The sequence below is a fragment of the Nansenia antarctica genome, assembly GCF_963989245.1.
Source record: "Nansenia antarctica genome assembly, chromosome: 2".
Lineage (NCBI taxonomy): Eukaryota > Metazoa > Chordata > Actinopteri > Argentiniformes > Microstomatidae > Nansenia > Nansenia antarctica.
This window is the reverse complement of record NC_137675.1, coordinates 65976596-65998089: the sequence shown is the minus strand read 5'-3', so window position 1 is coordinate 65998089 and position 21494 is coordinate 65976596. Positions and strand designations below refer to the sequence as shown.

Here is a 21494-nt window from a genome sequence, read left to right as displayed (position 1 = left end):
TAGAGGAATCTAGTATCAACTTAAAGGGCCAATTATCGAATCAAATGTAACATGAAGCTGAGGAGAACATGTGGAGAGATATGACCTCTGCCGTTAAACGTCCAATATCATCACAGTCTTTTCACCACTGCCATTATGGGTTAGGAATAGGATCATGTTTATATTTGGACAGTATTGGCCTAGAATAAATTATTTCTGGTCAACATTACCAACTCTTAACTTTACAGAAATAGTATTGTTTTTCACAAAAAAAATAAAAAAAAGTTGAAAACATAAAAAGTTGTATTTGGATCATAATCACCTAAGCATATTGATGTTGTCAGCATGCATGCAACCAAGACATAATCTAGACCCGTCCGTTCTTTGTTTCAAATGATTTAAATGTTATACATCCTGAAATACTAAGGCCATACAACATAAGCTAATAAACATACTGTAGCATAACGTATAGCCTCCTTAGGGTTCAAAGTTAAACGATGAACATGAGCATGGCTATAACATTAAGAAACCCATCATGATATGACAGAAGAATGGCCCACGGAATTATAGAGTTGATGATGTCTAAAAAAAAATGTAACTCTTATGAAAACATAATCTTCAAATTCAGAGTCGCAACACTGACAACCTGTCGACGCGTTTTGGACGCGGACGCACATACCTTGAGGTGAAGCACACTCCTCCCGAAATCTCTGTCGGTAGCATTCAAATGGCATAGGACTAGAGGCTTATTGAGCTTATAGATGGACAGGCACGCCAAACACCGAACTCCTATTTCAAACTCCAGTATCCAAAATAATAGAAAAATGTGATGATCATTGCAGTGTTATCTATTGTCCTCTGTTTTCTCGCTGTCTCAGTGGAGAGTGCGCGCGGAGTTCGGTGTGCATAACCAGGGAGGGAGGGAGGGGGACTGACGGAGAAGGGAGGGAGAGGGGGGAGCAAGAGTAACGGTGGATATGGTGAAGGTAAAGGGATGGATCGATGTTATTGTGAGAATGTATTCCCGTTACTGGAAAACGGAGTATACCCGTGTTTATGTGTTGTGTTGACAACATTTATACTTGGATGCATGGGAGGAGGACCCACTTCTTTGTCAGGTAAAATATCATCTTGTTTTATTGCAAGAAAACCATCACCAAAAGCATTGCCATGTTAATGAATCATAGTCACACTTATTCCCATAGTTCATGCCCATAAGATTGCTGCAGTAAGGAAACATTTATCACAAAAACTTTTTGAGCTATTCAATTTAGCTCTACCCATAATAGTTTATTGTTTACGTTAGTTTGTCAAATTTACTTATAAATATCAGAATATATAGCCGTTTGTAGCCTAGGCCTATTCTGTAGTTTAATCAAATTAGCTTGGTACGGAAATAGTTTTGACAAAACTGAGTTTACACCACTAAAAACAAGCATTTATGCGCTTCTACTGTAGCACCCACAGAGAACAGCTCGCTACTGCCCCCATGTGGCATAATAGTATTGACCTCTTGCATGTTGACTGCAGCGTTAAGACCAGTCAAATACATTTTACTGAACGCATGTGTGTTTAAAATGGCATCTAACATAATTGCTAAGCAGTTATTATGAGGAGTGGTTTGATCATGTACTTTTCAGTGGGAATTTACAATTTTCTCTGGAATGGATCTTTATCATTCAACAACTGAGAAATGACAACAAGGTACATATTCAACTTTGTTTATTCATAGAAATATTAAGGCATTTCAATAAACTTGAAAAAAAAAACGTTTTGTTAACACACTCCTTTTAAAAACAGATCGTGTGGGACCTTTTGTGACACAGAAACATTTTCCAGAATAAATAGGAGTATGAAATTGATTCCACGCTTTGGAATAAGGCATCTGCTAAATGCCAAAAATGTAAATGTAAATTAGACAACAATCCAAACCTGCCATGAGAGGACAGTTTATGGGTCCATGTGCTATGGATACCTTTCCTTCAGCTATCCAAAATTCAGAGGAGACCAGAGTAAGATTACAAATAAATAAACATCCTTGTCTGGTATTATTCGAGTCAAGACCCAAACATTCTTGAGAGAATTGTCTATTACTTTGCCAAGTTTGGACTAGAGATGTACTCCTCTTAAAGGGTGTAAGAGTGATTCTTTACTATTTTATTATGATTATGATTATTATTATTACTGTGTGTCTGACTGTGCCTACAGTGTTTCATTTGAATAACTATCTAGTGGAGGTCTACATGAATGTGTGTGGTTATTTGTGTTATTTGAGTGTATTTCACTGTTTGTATCAAACTGTTGCAGTTACAGTACTGTTCTTTCCTTCTATGGGGTCAACCCTCCTCAGACAAAATGGAGCTGCTCATCTCTCCCTGAGTGACTTCGTCTCAGCTTCAATCCAGACAGGATCTTCTGGGCAGGTCCAGTCAGGGTCTGCTCCCCAGGAAATCTCCGGAGTGACCGGATCAGAGTCGCCCCCTCACTACTTCTGCACCTATTATTGGACTGATTTATGTTCAGATTAGCCAATGGAGCCACTTGACTCACAAGCCCTGCCCCCTGAGAGGCGTTCAGTGTTGGATTGGACACTGCTGCCTTTGCAGCTGTTGATGCTGCTGCCGCCGCTTCTGCGTCCGACCCCAACCTGTCCTGTGTAACTTGGTGTGGGCGTGCCTGTCTGTCTGCCTGGCTGTCAGGGGTGTGTGCTGTGCTGAGCAGGTGGGCAGGGTCTGGAGTAACGTCCAGGCCACATGCCTGCCTCTGGACCCCTGGGTCTGAGGAGGAGGCGCGGCTGCTGTCGGTGCTCCCTGGCTGGCTCCTCTCTGTGGCCTCAACACACTCCTTCTCTCTAAGCTGCCCGGCCCGGGGGCCTGCGATGCTGACACGGGCTGCTGCTGGGGTGGCCTGCCTCTGGTACTTGACTGGTTGTCTGCTGCTGAAGTGGCACAGCGGCTGGGTCCCCACAGAAGGGTCTGGCTCACCCACCGAATCCCCGAGAGGAGCAGCTGCCACCCCCCTCAGAGCCAGGACTGAGGTAGAGCAGAGAGAGGACATAGGACAAAGGGAGAGGGGGAGAATGAGATAAAACAGGGTAGCACAATAAGTATCTTTTAACTGGACAAAATGCTCTCCATCACAGAAAGGTGTAAATTATATGAGCTGCCCCTAGGTGAGAGGTTTGCAGCAGAAGAAAGCAGAGGAGAGCAGCAATCAGCAGCTATAATCCATAACGTGATAATTCCTTATGATGATTTTGTGTTTCATGTAAACACCATTAGCTGTAAAGAAACAGGAGTCTCAACAGTTACAAATAGCAAAGGAATAATCAATACTACCAGCTAAGTAATCTTGCTCACTCTTTTAAGACAAACCACCTTATTGCTCTGTTACTACATCCCGCCTACCTGCTCTTTCATTGGCTTCGGGGCTGAGCTGGTCCACTGCCTCATTGGATGAAGACTTGTCAGATATATAACCCTCGCTCGAGTCTCTCTTGATTGTTCGAGTCTGTTGAAATGACACAAACTCTAAGTTTTGTGACAGGCGGTAGATGTTTGGGGTAGAACACCATAGGGGGAATTATTGTTGGGGAAATGAATGTGGTTGAAACACTGCACATATAACACCATGCCTAAAGTTTAAACCCTAACTGAAGATAACAGTAAACCCAATCCCCGCCCCCCCCCCCCCCCCGACACCTTGAGAACAGCCATGTTCAGAGTGCGGTGCAGGTCAGAGTCCAGCGTGAGCAGCAGAGGCACAAAAGCCATGGCTTTAATCCTCACAGAAAAAGTGTGTAATCCCCTCAGGTTTCCCCATGGCCGAGCCAAGACCGTTAAGGAAACAGGTAAGCGACAGGAAAAGCAGCTCAAGCTGACTTCAGTCAACCCTGTGAAGCGGGCATGTCTATTCATGTCACATTCATCCAACTCCAATAGGAGATCACCGTCTGGTGATTGGTAAAGCTGCATGTGTGTTAATCACCAATCACCAGACAGTGATCCCCTATTGGAGTTGGAGCCACCGGAACCCTCTCTATATTTATTACCTCTTGAGAGTGAGGGCGTTCTCTGGATGAGGCCCCAGGGTCCTGAGGGGCAGAGGTCTCCTGAGCCAGGGAGCACGGTGCCCTGGGAGGGGTGTCTGGGAGGGGGGCACTGGGTGGTGGAGGAGGAGTGGTGCATGGTCTCTCCTGAGGTCCAAAAACCTTGTTTTTGTGTGTGATGAGGAACTCCACTAGGTAGGCCTGATAGGTGGTCTCCATCAATGCAATCATTGACACGTCCACTGACACCAGGGGGCGCAGGAGAGTTGGACCAAACACTATGCCCAGGTTCCCCGGAGACATCTTGTTCTCTTCATAATTCTCTGCAATTCTGTCGATGGAGAAATGAGAGTGGGAATTATGAGTGAGAATTAAAAGAGATGGGATCAGATATTAGAGCAACGTGTTCCATCATGACCAGGTAGAGTGCAGTACCTGTGCAGATGACACATCATGTGATGCAGTGTATAGTAGCAATATGGAGGAAGCTTCTCCAAAAGTTCTTTCAGATTGTGAATTATGTTCTCCACTATCCCGGGGGTCTCCTCTGGGGGCTCCCTCTCGCTTATACGTTGGATCTCCTTGCCCACCATGATGAAATCATGGTACAGGTCAAAGGTCAACAATGGCTCTGGAAGCTGTGGGCGGGAAATGGCAACGTTAGCAACGACGCATTAACTGTCAGTGTTTTGCCAAAGCGACCGTGCTGGGGGGAGACACTGTGTAGTCGTACCTCCTTGAAGAAGTGCTTAAGGACAGAGGTGATGTCATGAGGTGAGAGGTCAGCGAGGTCAACCTGGTCCTTCTGAGTCTCGAAGGCCTGACACAACTTCTGAATGCGAGGCTTGGCCCCACTGACTCGATACACTCCCTAGGAGGAGGAGAGACATGGGGGAGAGTGCTTCAGATGCACTAAAGCTAACTGACAAAACTGTTTTCTTTCACGCCACCCACTCTATAGCGTTTGGTGATTGATCGATTAGCATTCAAATAATAATAATAATAATAATAATAAACTTGATTCTGATTCTGAAATACCTGCTATCAACACCCTTTATTAGCATCCCTTCCACTATCAATGTTCATGATGTATACCAGGGTATGTGTGTTAACAGTACCTGCACGGTGAGGGCACGGCTCTCTATCTCCGTGGTGCAGCGCTTCACCACGAAGGGCACCTCGTCCGGCCGCTCTCGTGGCAGTAGGGAGAAGCCCACCCCGAAGAGAATCCCCTTCTTGTTCTCACACCCCAGCTGACACACCTCCAGGCACTTCCTGTGGACTGCCAGGCTACACTGTGGGGAGGTGGAGAACAGACAGATTAACAAAACAAGCGAGATCTCTCTCTCTCTCTCTCTCTCTCTCTCTCTCTCTCTCTCTCTCTCTCTCTCTCTCTCAGCCCATCCCTTCCCTTTCTCTTCTTCTTCTTTTTCTCTCTGATCTCTCCCATCTCCTCTCTCCTACCTCTTCACACTCAATCCCGTTGACCACGATGTAGTTGTCACACTGTTTGCACTTGACCATTTTGCTCTTCATTTTCCTGAGTCGGTGTGTTCGCGCAGCTCTTGAGTTAGCGCGCACTTTCCCAATGGTCCCGTTCCCTTCAGGAGTGGGGTCTCCACATTCTGCAGGGAGTGATACTGTAGGACAAATCAAATGGTAGTGTACACAGCACAGTATGGAACATTCAGACACTCAGGTCAACTCGAAGGGGAATACATTGGTTGAATGTAGTAATGTGTTTATGTGAGCACATAACATATCAAATGGCACTAGTTGTGACCATTGGGTAGCACTCACCTCCTTCAAGGACCGTCCCCATGTCCCTCTCATCCAGGTCGTCTGATGACATTGTGCCAGTGGAGGGGGCTTTGCGTAGCCTCCTATTCCCATGAGCTTCAATGTTCCCATGGAGCAGACACAAAGGCAAAGGTATATATATAAGCAGGATATTTAGTTCTCTCGACCATCAAAAGTGACTATTGTAATGATATTACAAAACTCTCGTGAGAGAAGTTAGTGAAAGAATGACTGTGCAGATATATGCTTACCTGGACTAGACAGAGACTCAAGACTCCCTCCCATGCTCTCATTGTCACTGTAACCTGTCCTTCCTGTAAAACAACACAAGACAGTCGAAACACTAAATAAGGGCAGAAACGTGACTACGGGTAATGGCTAGAAAAACTAGACACCAATTCTCAGTTCAGTTCAATCTTTTCTTTATCCCAGAGAGGAAATTTGGCTGGCAGACAGGGGCAACAACAATTCAAAAGAGAGGTTAGTGGCAGACAAATTGACAACAACAACAACAACTCATACTAGTTTACTGTTGAAGAGCCAGTCACACACATATAATGCCTTGCCACAGTGGTGGTATGGGTGTCAGGTAAAAAGAAAGCCTTACTTGAATCACTGGGTCGTTTACCCAGGCCATCATCTGGCAGAGGGAAGGAGTCCTGCAGGGAGCCAATTGGGTTGCTGGTTTTTCTACGACCACTGGGAGGTGATATGTGAAGAAAGAAAGACAGATAAAAAGAAAGAAAGAAAGAAAGAACAGAACAATAGTTCGAGTTGACCTGGATAAACCGACAAAACTGAAAAACACAATAAGCTTGAAAGAAGAAAAAAATCTATTCTGCTCTACCTCTTTCCCAGGGGGACAAACTCTTGGAAGTTGAAGGTCTGGAGGGGCTGCTCTTGCAGACCCTTCCTGAATATGTGGAGCAGATAGGGCTCCCCAGGCTCACACGGCCTGCAGGTCAGCTCCAGGTTATGGTAGCCTAAGGGGACAGGTTCTGTCTGCAGTCTCTGGTAGTAGAACATGTTGACTGTGGCCTGGGAGAAACAGAGGAGATTTTAGAGCGGGTAATTGAATCAATTTACAGTCTAATTGTACAGTCCAATTGTTCAACACACTGTTATTGTGCTCATCATTAACCCTGTACCTCCTTTATATAAACACAGTCAGCTCAGGTGACTCAGCACAGGGCTGCATTGCTCTGTGGGTTTCTACACCTACCTCCTTCAGCACAGTGTCTCCCTGACAGATGATCTTGCGCGTGTGAACAATGATTCTCTCCTTCACCTTCTCCAACTCGTCCTGGTGGATCTTGGCATCAAACACACACTGTCGGTACAGTGCCTCTGCCTCTGTCACCTGAGAGAGAGAGGGAAGGAGGGAGGGAGGAAGACAGAGAGAGAGATGAGTCAAATATCATATATATGAACTATATCAAATGTGAGAAAAAAAACATGATTGTATTGTTTAATAGTTTGTTGCTTTTGTTATTTTAGCACAAGTATACACCGTTGGAACTGAGGGAGCAGGTTAGGAGTGAACCCAGGGGAGGTTGTGCCCTCACCTTGGACTTGGCATCGTCCTGGGACTTCCTCCTCTTGTCCAGGGTCTTGTATCCGGCGGTGTCGTCTACGGCCTTGACTCTCCCAGCCTTGGCCTTCTCCAGCTCCTCAGAGCGCTGAATGTACTGCTGGCGCGCCTTCTTCAGAGCCGTCACCACATCGCACTGACCAATGACAAGGGACATCAGGGGACACAAATCTCTCCAGAGACTCTTTCTCTCTTTATGACGGTGTCCAAGCATGACCCAGTTCAAAAAGCGGTATAAAAACATGGTTTTCACCAGGTACGAGGAGGAAGAAGGGCTTTGACAGTTGTTGTTTTCACAGATTATTTGTTTATTTACATTATCTGTTTTCTATTGTTGGTCAATATGTAAATATGTAAATACATTTGATTTAATTTAAAATATATATTATATTACCGTAATATTGAAGTCAACTGCAGATTATTAATTATTAATCTCTGATTATTGGAGAAGGGGTAGGATTAAATAAGATTATGCTTCTTCCTACTCCTTTTCGGACATGTTAAGTAAATTATTATTATTTTTATTTTTTTTGTCTTTTGTTGTTATAACTATTTCTTTCTAACTATTTATTTCTACACATGTTCGAAATAAAGCTTTCATTCATTCATTCATTCATTCATTCATGACAGTACCCTGCTATTTCCAATAAAGTCAAACTTACATAAATGGTATCGACTGTATCTAGTATCTTAGCCTTAAAAAAGAGATGCACACAGCACTGTTGCTAATGCAGCACCCCCCCCCCCGCCAACACAAACACCAAAACCAAAGATACATCACAGAGGAAAGACAGACACAAGACAACTACAATACCCACCATCTTCCTCTGTTCTCTTGACCACTGCTCCTTGAACTCTCTGCGCCACTTGTCAATCTCATTCCTCTTGGCAGCCAGGGCCTTAAAGATAGAGATATGTGATTAAACACATCCTTAGATTAATCATTTCACTACTGTTCATTATGGACACGCAATTCAATCTGAACCACTCACAGGATCAACAACTTTCATAGTATAATAGTATACAAACTTGTTTTACTTATTTTGAGTCAAACACATGCAATTTTTGCAGGACAAGAGCACTTCTGCTTTTGACCCAGACATGATCAGCAGGTTGGATTGAGTGTCTGTGTGGATGAGCACCTGGTAGTAACGGTGCTGCAGTATTTCTGCAGTCTGTCTGGTGGACGCACTATTCTTGACGTCTTGCTCCAAGGCCATGGTGTAGATGTACTGTAAAGGCATCATGTCCTGCACCGAAATTCAACATAATTTCATACATATTCTATGACTTGAATTCATTATGAAAATACCAATGATTTGCATAAAGATATGTATTGCTAGGCAATACTGTGCACGAATACACACTAGACACAACACACTCACTCTCACACACACTATTCACACACTCACACGCGTACACACGCCCACACCCATACCTGTTGGGAAATGCAGGACCTGGTGGTTTCTGCCGCCTTGATGATGTTCTTTGCAAATTCTTGCTCTGCGAACAAACAAGCACTGATCATCATAATCATACATCATAATCATTCATAATCCAAGTAATACCACTGGCCTACATAACTCCACTGTGATTCAGATCAGACATGAAAGCCTTCCATCATTCAGTGATTCCTATTATCTGTTTATTATGATTACAAAATATTGGCACACTGGCACAAAGTAAGTTTCCATGGTGGAAAAGTGTATTGATTAAAACACAAAACAGTGCATCTGTATTGACAGGATGTCAGCAAACATCAATATGACTTTGGAGCTGCTACGTGTGCCATTAATGGCGGTCTAAGGTGATATAACGACATGTAGTCCATTTATATAACCAAATCTCTACTGGGAAAAATTATTATCAGAAATCCCAAAGAGAGGACTGATCTGAGTCTGCCCACTGTTTACATCATTGTCCCAATATCTATATCAAAATCGATACCTGTGCTTTGCTTTTCTAATTGCTGCCCAACATAATTTAGACTGAACATCTGCTGTTGTTGCTAATGTCTATTCTGCAACACGACACTAACCACTGACCCTCAGTATTAACTACCACTACTAACCTTCCCTAATCATTGTTTTACAGCTTCTCTAGAGCTGAATTTCCTGAAAGCTAAGTAACACTCACTATCGTCCATGCTACATTGCTTTCGAGAAACAAACTTTTAACGTCAACGAGTATACATTGTTGGTGGTGTGACCCCCTCCCTCACACATCTGTTCTGACGGCAGCACTAAGCACTAAAGAAACGCAGAGCAGTGTGTTACCATGTAACCCTGTGCATCACCATTAGTCATCTGTCCTGCCCCTCTTGCCCAACACACACTCATGGTTTGGGGACTCTTCCATATCACGGCAGGGGACTCCTGCAGACAGACAGACTAACACGTACTGGGTCTTAGCAGGCAGTGATCTGTGCACCTGGGCAGGCTGATGCCTGGGTAATCTCTCTGCCCTCCTGCAGTAGCCCTGTCCATCAACTCCATTCTCCTGCTGTGATCTGTTAATCTGCCCTGTAATCCATCTCTCTGTGGGGTTTGCTGTGGTGACTGCATCACACGCTGTGATCATCATTGACTACCACTCAGTTGGAGTATGTTATCACAGGGCATGCTACCCTGCAGATTAATCCCCTTACAGACTTGTGATACTGGTTCTCTGCCACCAGAGGATGGTACTGTGGATGATACTGTTATAGAAGGTCTAATAATGATCCTATCTCAGGTACATTACACACATTCTCTCTGTCTGCGCTGGCTGAATTTACAATGTTGTCTTTTTCAGGAATAATGTGACTAGATGGCTTTCTAAGTAGAGCAGGTTATGTTGTTGTAATAACTGTTATGAACAAAACAACTATAAAAAAGGAAGAACAAAAAAAGACCTGGTTTCCTGGACCTAGTTTACGCTTAGCCGAAATATCATCTACAGTGGAGAGTGAAATGAATGAGTTCAGGACATGACTTCATGAAAATGTACTCGTTGGAACAGATGTAGGACCTCTATATGACGTTGGTTTGTTTGTAAATGTAAGGGCATGTGTGTTTCTATACATGGGCAGCACACCTGTATGTTTTTGTGAGTATGTTTATATATTCTGTCTATGATTTGTTAAAACTACTAGTGCCATGGCGCAAATAACAATCATGAGATAGACACACTGCATTAACACACACAAACGCGTTTCCACTCACCTAGGCTGATTCTCTTGTCCATCCAGACCAGCAGATCTTTAGCGTAGCGGCACCACATTTTGGCATACTGGAGGGCCAGCTCCACTCCGCCCTCACAGCGACAAAGGGCCAGGTCTGCATCCTGAACTGAGAGGGAGTACATCAGCATCACTGCAAGGTCGGTCTAGCCTTCCCTGCAAATAACATACAGTCCACAGGGCTCTGCCCCTTAGTCAAATGGACTTCCCTGCTCCGGTGGAAACACAGGGAAGTCTCTCTCCTCTGATTCCTCGAGAGTTAAACCCCCTTTCTACCTCCACAAAGCTGGGCTGAGTATCTAAAAGAGCTTGCGATAATGTTGTGTGTCCTATACGAACAGTCATGTGTAGTCCAAAAAACCAAACCAAACACCTCATTCATGGGAGGAAAAACAACAACAATGAAAAAGGGTAACTCCTATTTCTCAGTTCCTTTTGACCAGCAGAAAGGGAACTCTGTGGTGACGATAAGGTTTACGCATACACAATACTGCAATGAGCGACTGAAATGGCCCGTCATGGTTAGTCCCCTGCTGTCCAAATGGTGGGCTCCAGGACCATGGATACGTGGTTGGTGGTCTCAAAGATAAATGCTGGGCTCTTGTGGAAAACGATTGTCCGAGAGAAATCTCCTGTCCGGCTGCTTGTGGGTCAAACAGACAGGGTTTGGGCAGAGAGTGAAGGGAGCTCCAAAACAAGCTTTGGCTAAACCTTCTCTCCTCTTCTGCTCTCTCTCTCTCTCTCCTTGGCCCCTCCCTCGCGTCCTGCAGAAGCTGACCACAGTCCTCCTCCGTCAGAAAGAAAATGTCAGTCTCAGGTAGTAACCACAATAACTCTTTGGTGTCAAAGTGCTGTGAATGTTATGCAGCAGAAGAGCAGGTCTCCACTGTGGTTAAGCAGGCAGGGTGTTGGTGTTAAGTCAGCAGCAGCAAGTCTCCATCTTCCTCTCTGACTCAGAGAAAGCAGATGATGTGCAACAATCCTGCCATGGTCATGTGGTCTATCCCTCCCTCTCCTGTCAGCTCTCTCTTTCCCCCCTTTCCCTCAGTAAAGTTTTTCACCTTTTTTTCTTTTCTTCACTACTCCTCTTGCTACCAATTTGACTATACTACTATGCACTCCAATATTTTTGACGCAACACTGTCCATTCACATCTTTGAACTGTAGGTTAGCAGTTGCTAACACAGAACCATAAACAGCTATCTTTGTTTGTATCAATGTCACAGTCTTCTGACAGGGTGCACAATTCCTCTTTTCAGTTCTTCTCAAACAGATGTATATCTTCACTCTGACTCATATATTCTGGGCTCAACTCCATTCTGTCTGCTACAGATCACTCTTCAAGAGTTACAGCAGAGAAATGCATTTCTAGAAAAGCACTGAAAAGAGACTTCTTATTCCATCTGCAAGTAAAATCCTCAAGGAAAAAAAAGAATTTCTGACCAGGGCGGGTGCCTTGTTGACCAGTCTGCTTTGCTCCCTCTATTCTCGGCACCTCTGCACACTTTTGGCAACGTCCCAGTAACATCTATGCTTCCCCCTCGCTGCCTCCTGCACTGGGACTGGGGATTACCCCAGGATAGTAGAGTGACAGGCTTTAGAGCAGAGCAGAACAAGGTTTACCTCCTGGTGTGTGAAAGAGTGTCTGACCAGAGGATGGGGGGTTGGGTGTGGAGAAGGTTAGCTTAGCTCAGACTAAGCAATGCAAACCCTCTTCCGCTGTCATACATGATCTGTCTCATACATGATCTCCATCTCATACATGATCTCCATCGCATACATGATAGAAAGCTGGGGCTCAGGTAGGGTGGGGTGGATATGAAGACTAGACTGAAAAGAGCAGTGGAGAGTCAGAGGTTTGTGTCTGGTGTAGTGTAAATCAGGACTTCTGTGTATTCAGTGATTCAGCACTTTTCCACTGCTGTTACTTAAATGCTATATTATGTCCCTATGTAATCCCTAATCTCTGCTTGGCTGTGCATGCTCAAGAATTTCTGTTCAGTTTAAATTGGGTCAACTGACATCCCTGCTGACATAGGTCCTATAGAAACAGCTGATCAGAGGTTGAAGCTTGCAGCTCTTATCACAATGTATTGGCCACATTCACTCTCTGTCGCTGTAATTGCTCTCTTAACCTGAACAATGCTATTTTCACTCTACTCCAATCACTCCTCCCTTTCCTCTGTTGCACTCCTTTCCCTCCATCTCTCATATCCCTCCCTCCCTCCCTCTCTTTTTCTCTCTCTCCCCCTTGTGTCTGAGGTAAAAACTGAGAGCAGCTGCCTGCTGGTCTAATCCTCTCTCCACCCCCATTTTGTCCTAATCTCGTTAGAGCAGGGCAATTAGACCATGTGGCTAATTACACATAAACAAGTTGGAGAGGGGAGATTAAGAACTGTGACAGACTGCCACCCAGTCCCGCCTACATCAATCACACTCGTCTGGGATTGGCTCCACTCTGGTGTCAATCAATCGCATGTGTTTCCTGAAGAGAATGGGATTGACAGGGAGACATAATGGTCCTAATGGTAGAGATCACAGAACCTTCAACCTTCAACACATTCCAATCTATCCCCTATCTTACAACTAACTGTAGCCTCTCCAAATGCTCTGAACACCATGTGTACCGTACGCCATCCTGGCACATAACAACCACAGCATTGACTCATGCACTGGCTGCATAGTCATCACAAATAAAAACACATCCCAGAATCCCCCAGAATTTCCCAGAATTCCCCCAGAATATGCACTCACACAAAACAAAAGGTAAAAAGGCAACACACAACAATAAATATATATACGTACCTGATTGACCTCCATCTTTCTCATCGCCATAAGAGCGCATTTCTGGGCAGTAGACATCTTCACACTGTCAAGTAAAACGCAGGTTCTTACACAGACACATGGAATTTGCGAAGAGGTAATGCACCGCATTGCATAACAGCAGACATCACTCATATGAATAAAACAATGAACACAAATGAACAATGTTTAATACCTAGTCATATCATACAAGTGTAATGACATAGTAATAACCACTCACCGTCACATCATCCAGCTCTGTGATCTCTGTGGTTTCCGTAGAGACAGGCTCTACGATGGACTGGGAGTCAAGGTCCGGCAGCATCTCCTCTACAGTGCTGGTGGACCATAGGACAGACATTATAGGCAGGCCAATGGAGAACATGGGAATAAGATAGGAGTGGAATCATGTAAAATAGTGACCAATGCACCCATGCAGGCACGCACGCACTCACACACACACACACACACACACACACACACACACACACACATCCTCTCCATTAACTACTGTATAATGTAAGCACTTGCATACAGTATCATGCATTGTGGCACAGAGACACTGTCCCTTATTGGATTGATTATTTTTAATAGGGAGTGGGTGTATACCCACTCCCTATTAAAAATAATCAATCCAATACATATTGAGTGAATATCTCTGTAATTAACACTTACGAGTAGACTAAAGTCAGCTCAAGATTATCGAAGTCCCGGAAGATCTCGCTGTAGCGCTTGGTCTCAGATTTGTTTGGTACCTTCACATCTAGGATGAGAAATGGATGACAAAAATGTGAGAAAGACATTCTTCATATTGATACACTAACTAGTGCACATGCGAACTCTGAAGTTAATGAGGTCCTGACGTTAAACATATTCTGTTTTTAGTAAAGTACACAGAAGGGAGTAAATGTTATGGCCAACACCCAGCCCATTACAGAGGTTGTGGGGAAATAAAAGGTTGAAGGTTTTAAGGGTGGTGGTGGTGGTGATGGTGGTGGTGATGAAAGCCTTTGCTGTGTGACTGTGTGTTTAAGTGTGTAAATTACATTATTTGTTATTGTAACACAGCCTCTAGCAAAAAGGTATAGTAACTGTCACCATTATATAACAGCAAGAACTGCTGAGATGGCTTGTTCTTGTTTTTTAGCTGCGTGTAAATAGACAAATGCACTGTAGACTTAGAAGTATAGTTTACAGAGTGAATTAAGAGAGAAGTTATGGTGTTATTAATACATGAGCAAAAGGAGAAATGCTAGTCAAACAAAGAGTTCTACTCATTTGATATGTTGAAGGCTATATGACCTGGTGGAAAACACTGAAAGGCCATACAGTACGAGGCCAGGGACATTCAATGATAAATTACAGTACATGGTCTGAACTTAAGTATAACTTTTGAAACTGTTACACATGGTTTCACTTTTGGGCAGTTAAAATGCAAAAAAAAAACGGTGTTAACAAGAATAAAGAATGAGAAAAATCTTCTTTCTTTCTCTCTCAGTGCCTGTCTTCATATAGGTCAACCACATCCTGCTTGCAATTTGTGTCATGCTCTCCGGAGGACAAAAAGACCTTGTTTTTCACATTAGCAGACACGTTCTACTCCCACACTAGTAAAAGATAGGTAAGATATAAGAGTTGTATAACTAGTAAAAGACAGGTAAGCTCACTAAATCTAATTTAGCTAGATTTAGAAACAAACCATTCTTTCTACAGTTCAAAGTCACATTATTTCTTCCTTTAATGTCATTCTACAGAATATATTATTTGTCACTTTATGGTTCCTGGAGATATTTACACAATGTAGCTAAATTCTTTCACCAGGCTATTTTTTTTCTAAAAGTAAGTAAGTAAGTAAGTAAGTAAAGCTTTATTTATATAGTGCCTTTCGTACATGAAATGCAACTCCAAGCAGGCACTTTGACTAGTAACAATAGAAGGTGTGGCATTCCTAAGTTAATAGAATAAAAAACCTTGTGAATTCTTGGTTAGTGGTTCACACATGCACACTTGCAGAATTGTTCAGTTAAAAAGAGTCAAAGGACACACAGTACATTTGAATGGCACTGAGTTGAGTGCATTAACAATGGTAGAGGCATAGATATAGAACAGCTACAGTATAGTATAACTATATACAGTGCTGCTATACGTATACAATGTGAACCTCTTGTGCAATTATTATAGATTATTATTTTTTCAGAACCAAGTCTTTTTTATCTGACCAATTCCATATGCTGGTTTAGAGGAAATCATGCGTGTATGGAAAAAATAAATTATAAAGAAATTAGTGCCTGTGCAAAAATAAGTGAATCCCAAGTTGCATTAGTTAAATCAAGTAGATAAGTAGAATCAGGTGGCCAAATAATTTGGTGACAAATATACCAATCAAAAGAGAGATCTTGGGAAAAGAGTTTGGGCAGGACTATAAATAGAGAGAAGCAACCTGGTCAGTTTTGTGTTACCCATACAGGTGAATGCAAAACACACCATGAGAAGAGGAAATAAGATCTCAGAGGACATCAGGAAGAGAGTAGTGAGAGCACATCAGTCTGGAGATCAACAATATTTGAGCTCCATCAGTCTACTGTGAGGTAAACAATTTACAAATGGAGAGCATTTGACATGACAGCAACTCGGTCTAGAAATGAACGCTCTTCCGAAATATCCCCAAGAGCCACAAGAAAAATAATAAATCAGGTAAAAGCCAACCCAAACATAACATCTAGATATTTGCAGACCTCCCTTGCTGCACCTCAGGTAACTGCATGCTTCAACAATAAGAAGAACACTGAATCGAAATGACATTCATGGGAGGGTTGCTAGGAAGAAGCCTCTGCTGTCAAAAAAGAACCAAACTGCTCGTCTTAACTTTGCCAGAGACCACCTGGACACGTCTGAAGGTTTCTGGAAGTCTGTTCAGATGACAGATGGGTCCAAAATGTACCTTTTTGGTTACAATCAAAGCCACTATGTTTGGCGAAAACCCCAACAGACTGATTCTAACAGTCAAGCATGGTGGTGCACTTTCAAGCAGCACTGTATAACTGTTGTATCTCTATGGTCAGACAGAGCACATACAGAGCCAGAACAAACACATGAAGTGAGGAAATTAATTGGCTCAAGACTCATTTGCTGTAAATGTTTGCAAACAAATGCTTTAAGCTAATTACATGTTTTTGATATATAAGTCAAGTCTAATACAGCTATTTGTCAAAATGGAGGACGAGTTCAGGAAGTTCACTGATCCTGCACTGACTGGGAGGATGTAGCATGCAACCACAAAGAAACACACACACACACACACACACACACACACACACACACACACACACACACAGACAACTGTGAGTTTCCCTGCATGTCCTCAGTGAATTCTCCTACACAGTTAACACAGCCAATCCATGGGTTACGAGAACATAGTAAACTTCACCAAGTGACAACCACACACCACTTCTGTTCAAAATGTCATTAACTATTCTCTGAAAACCTTCATTACTCCTATTCTCCCAACACTGATGATAATCATCTCCCTCTCTCTTGTTACTCACCTGGGGATTTGGAGGGCTCCTGGTCTGGGGCCTGTGCTTCTTCCATTTCCATTTCTCTCTCTCTCTCTCTCTCTCTCTCTCTCTCTCTCTCTCTCTCTCTCTCTCTCTCTCTCTCTCTCTCTCTCTCTCTCTCTCTCTCTCTCTCTCTCTCTCTCTCTCTCTCTCTCTCTCTCTCTCTCTCTCTCTCTCTCTCTCTCTCTCTCTCTCTCTCTCTCTCTCTCTCTCTCTCTCTCTCTCTCTCTCTCTCTCTCTCTCTCTCTCTCTCTCTCTCTCTCTCTCTCTCTCTCTCTCTCTCTCAGTTACCTGCACCTAGAACCTACCTACCACAGAAACTACAATACCTCTCCTGTTAATCACACATGAGGAACCAGAGCTTCAGGGCAGGAAATCAGCTCTGCTTCCCCTAGATGTAGGCCTACTCAAACACTAAATACACACTTCTGGTAAAGTGATGGCATGTGACTCTTGCTGCCTTTCTTTTCTTGCTTTAGTGCAAGGAGGTTGGCCAATACGGTTTCACCATAAGATGAGGAAGTGTATCTGTTTGTCACTGTAGGCCACTCCTACACTGTCACACCAAACATCGCTACATACGTGAGAGTTTGCAAGAGAGAAAGAAAAAAAGTGCCTCTGTGCTTGCAAAAAGTGTCACAGGCCTTGATGTCTGTGATGTGAAGATTATTGTCAGTGTCTGTGGATTCAGCTTGTATTTGTGGCTGTGCCACTTTACTGTATCTATGCCACCAATACTCCATCTCTTAAATGTACTCTGTCATGGGGGTTGATAACTGACAGATGTTGCTTTTGGTTGACAAAATAGGAGATAACCTATCCAGCTACAGTCAATATGGTTATTCGGTGTCTAAAGCGGTGTCCAAGCATGACCCAGTTCAAAAAGCGGTATAAAAAAATGGTTTTCACCAGGTACGAGGAGGAAGAAGGGCTTTGATAGTTGTTGTTTTCACAGATTATTTGTTTATTTACATGATCTGTTTTCTATTGTTGGTCAATATGTAAATATGTAAATAAATGTGATTTAATTTAAAATATATATATTATATTTATATTGAAGTCAACTGCTGTTTATTAATTATTAATCTCTGTTTATTGGAGAAGGGGTAGGATTAAATAAGCTTATGCTTCTTCCTACTCCTTTTCGGACATGTGAAGTAAATAGTGTTTTTTGTTTTGTTTTTTGTTTTGTTTAGTTTTTTCTTGTTTTTGTTTTGTCTTTTGTTGTTATAACTATTTCTCTCTGCACATGTTCGAAATAAATGCTTTCATTCATTCATTCATTCATTCATTATTGGTGAACCATACCAACCTAAGGAGTTTTCTATGGTTTGCTGTTGAGGGAGCTCCATCAAGTGTAACAGAGAGGTGAGCAATCTTAACATGCAGAAGTTTTCAGGTGAGGAGGTCCAGGTGAGGCTGTGGATGTGAGACTTACCTGAGAGGGAGAGCTGCAGCATGGAGAGGGCGTGACTCACTGGAGGCTGCCCAAAGGCTGGGTAACGCTCAGTTAAGACCTGGAGAGACTCCTGCAGGGCCTGGAGTCCCATGGCCACCTTTGGCTGGGGAGGGCCATCTGACTCTGAAATGAAGGGAGAGAAAATGGTCTTGAGTAAATAATACAACATGTTCCAGAATCAGAATATGTTGAGAGCAATAGGCCACCAGTCACAACTTTTATTATTAAATCAGTATGATGTGATGTAATGTGAAAACTATCAACATACTGTTATATTCACTAGTGATGTCAAGTGACCAAGGGACATGATGGAAAATCTAACTAAGAATGGAATGGATCCTTGAAAGGTTCGGTCATTCAGTCAACTCGGAGCTATTTACCTATGGCTGTGATCGTATCCCTTTCCCTCCAAGTGAACTGCATTGACATTGGAATTATGGAGCGATTGGCGACCCCGTGGGGCGGCGCAGTAGGCGTATCGCATAGAGGTCTGATTGAAGAGAAAAGGTCGTCGGAGGAGGGGGTGATGACGAGGATTATATACACAACATACAATATACATAATCAGTCGCAGGTGGGACTACAATTGGGCATACCGTCCTAGCATACCATTTAGTTTACTCGGGGGTACAGTAGCCTGTTGAGAGATGATGTGCTAAAACCATACGTCAAAACGGCTATATTAATTCTGTATGGCTGTGGCATATACACAAATCAGATATACTTTTGCTATAGGCAAGACCAGTGGCCGAATTACACCGTCATCTATTTTTGTTCAATTAAATGCCCACATTGCTGCTGTTTAGACAAACATGGAAATATCATGCAATTTGTGCGTCACGTGCGCCACCAACGCATAACGCACGCATGCATTTGACCACTTAATTAGGACCCTGGCCACCGCAAGACTATTATAGATATTATATCCTTGTGTCATTATTAAAGGAAGCCTCTAACAATGTTTCTAAACGCGTCTGTTCAAAGTTGTATTCATCCACAACTCACCACCACAATCCTCAAAGAGAACCCGGAATTGTGTTAAACGGTGTGCCACTGTGCGGAGCTTTGAGACGGTCCATGGCAGATCGCAGTGCCCAAGTATAAGAATGCGCTGCCCCTGCACACATGTGGTGTTCATTCCCGGTACAAGCGAATAGATATATATCAATATATTATATTAATCCGCGATGTGAGTCTATGCCTATCGCTGCCTTCACAAATGGGGCTAGATGAGGTCCAGTGACTTACACTAAAGGTTTCTCATAGCTTTCAAACTGCATCTTAGCATCTTGTCCAACAGCATTCCTGTTTTGCAACAGTTTGGCGTCACCTCAACCTACTTATTGTAATAGTTTAATGAGGGATAGAAGTCACAGTTGCCACCACTGCAGTGAATGACAAGGCCATTTTCATTCAAAATTCGATCAAAACAAGTGTATATTTTGGGTTCTGATGTGGTAAGATATTTGAACTAAGGGCATGATGCTTATTTTTTTAATATTCTTCAAGAATCAATGGATATAATTAATGTAAACGTCAAACGCGTCAGTTTTCCACCGAACACAGAGTTGGCCGTGGGGTACCAGCAAGGTGAAAGAACATTTGGCCTTTTCCTTGTTTTGATCTTGGCCTCCGTTATCATAGCCACCATGTCTGATGGGGTCTGGTCGACTAATGTGTCTATTCTGTTGGATGTCTTTCCCCCATTTTTAGCATTGCAAATATTTAACTATGATAGTGATACACTGCCCAGATTCATTTTATTTTAGCTAGATGCAATTTTCCTGTCAGTTTATCGTTCTTCTTCTATTCTATTTCTATGTCTATTTTCTTCTTCTATTCTATTTCTATCTAGCGTTGCGTAGCAACGAGTTGATCATGGGAAAATGCGTGTAATGTCACGTCACGTTAGGCCCTGGCCCGAGAAGGGTCCAGCTGCATCCTACGTTTGGCATTACCCGGACGCATGTGTTTATTTGGTTTGTTTTTTAAAAACTAAGCATTAAGTGAATAGGACGAAAATTCCATAAATACTTGAAATACGAAAATTATCTATCTCATATCAAAATATCCATAAATACGATCGGTCATATCCATAAGTACTTGAAATACAAAAATGCATCTATCTCATATCGAAATGCATAGTAAGCGGATCGTCCTCAGCCACCGTAGTAAGGCGATGACGTAGTCCGAACCAAATATGCAAATATGCAGGCGCGGTATGATGACGCGCTCGAACCAAATATGGTGTCCATGCGTCCGGGTGATGCGCGTGTAGGATGCAGCTGGATTGATGGATTGATTGAAAAACTTTATTAGAAGATTTGCAGAAGTAGGTACATGAAAGTACATATTACATACACGGTCAACTAACAGGATAAAAACCCAAGAAAGCCACTGGCTTATTTAATATGTTTTGGGCCGCGGTCTGATGAAATAAGTTATTTTCAATGAAAATCACCAGAGACAAAATTACCAATAATAATAATTTAAAAAAAGATAATACATTCTGAGCGGCCCAGAGTCTCGCGGCCCTCCTGGCATTTGCCAGGCTTGCCCGGTGGCCAGTCCGCCACTGGATACAGTATGAATGTTATGAATTGTTGTGCACTTAGATGCCTACCTCTATCTCTTTTTGGAACATAATGTTTTTCCATGTCTCATCATTGAACTTATAGCCAATGAGGAGGCAGTAAGCCTTTAAGAATTGTTAATGTGTGATAGGTCTTTTTCCTCTCTGTATCTGGGAATATTACCTGAAGGTTTAAGTGATGCCTACCTCCTCAACATTCTCTTGGTTGCATGCAAAAAAGCTATTACCAAATGCTGGCTTCAGAGAAATCCCCCTACCGTGGACCTTTAAAAAAAAAATAATTAATAATGTACGCTCCATGGAAAAGATGACCCACACCCTGCGTCTACAGAAAGAAAAAGGAGAAAAGTATTGGAAGAAATGGGATTGTTATTTTAAGAAAACGGACACTGATTAGGGTTTATATATAATTTTAGTTATTCATTTTCTTTTTGTTTAAATACAT

General features: G+C 42.8%; 2 protein-coding genes across 2 annotated transcripts in view; both read right to left on the bottom strand.

Annotated features, from left to right (window-relative positions):
• Positions 1 to 702, bottom strand: part of lmx1al (LIM homeobox transcription factor 1, alpha-like) — a gene marked incomplete at both ends in the record, with an annotated part of 14745 nt that extends 14043 nt beyond the window's left edge. The window contains one exon of the mRNA XM_080523922.1: positions 659 to 702. Within this exon, the coding sequence (XP_080380048.1) occupies positions 659 to 702 (44 nt within the window). The remainder of the gene's footprint in view (positions 1 to 658) is intronic.
• Positions 703 to 2325: 1623 nt separating this feature from the next.
• On the bottom strand, positions 2326 to 18547 carry gmip (GEM interacting protein; the record flags this gene model as incomplete). Its single annotated transcript, XM_080523295.1, has 21 exons — positions 2326 to 3011; positions 3387 to 3489; positions 4031 to 4358; positions 4463 to 4665; positions 4761 to 4898; positions 5146 to 5322; positions 5492 to 5652; positions 5828 to 5923; positions 6079 to 6132; positions 6444 to 6526; positions 6675 to 6865; positions 7050 to 7187; positions 7393 to 7554; positions 8237 to 8317; positions 8561 to 8668; positions 8857 to 8921; positions 10622 to 10747; positions 13444 to 13507; positions 13682 to 13778; positions 14116 to 14203; positions 18436 to 18547. 21 exons carry the CDS (start codon positions 18545 to 18547, stop codon positions 2326 to 2328), a joined length of 3261 nt encoding a protein of 1086 aa, XP_080379421.1.
• Positions 18548 to 21494: the final 2947 nt, after the last annotated feature.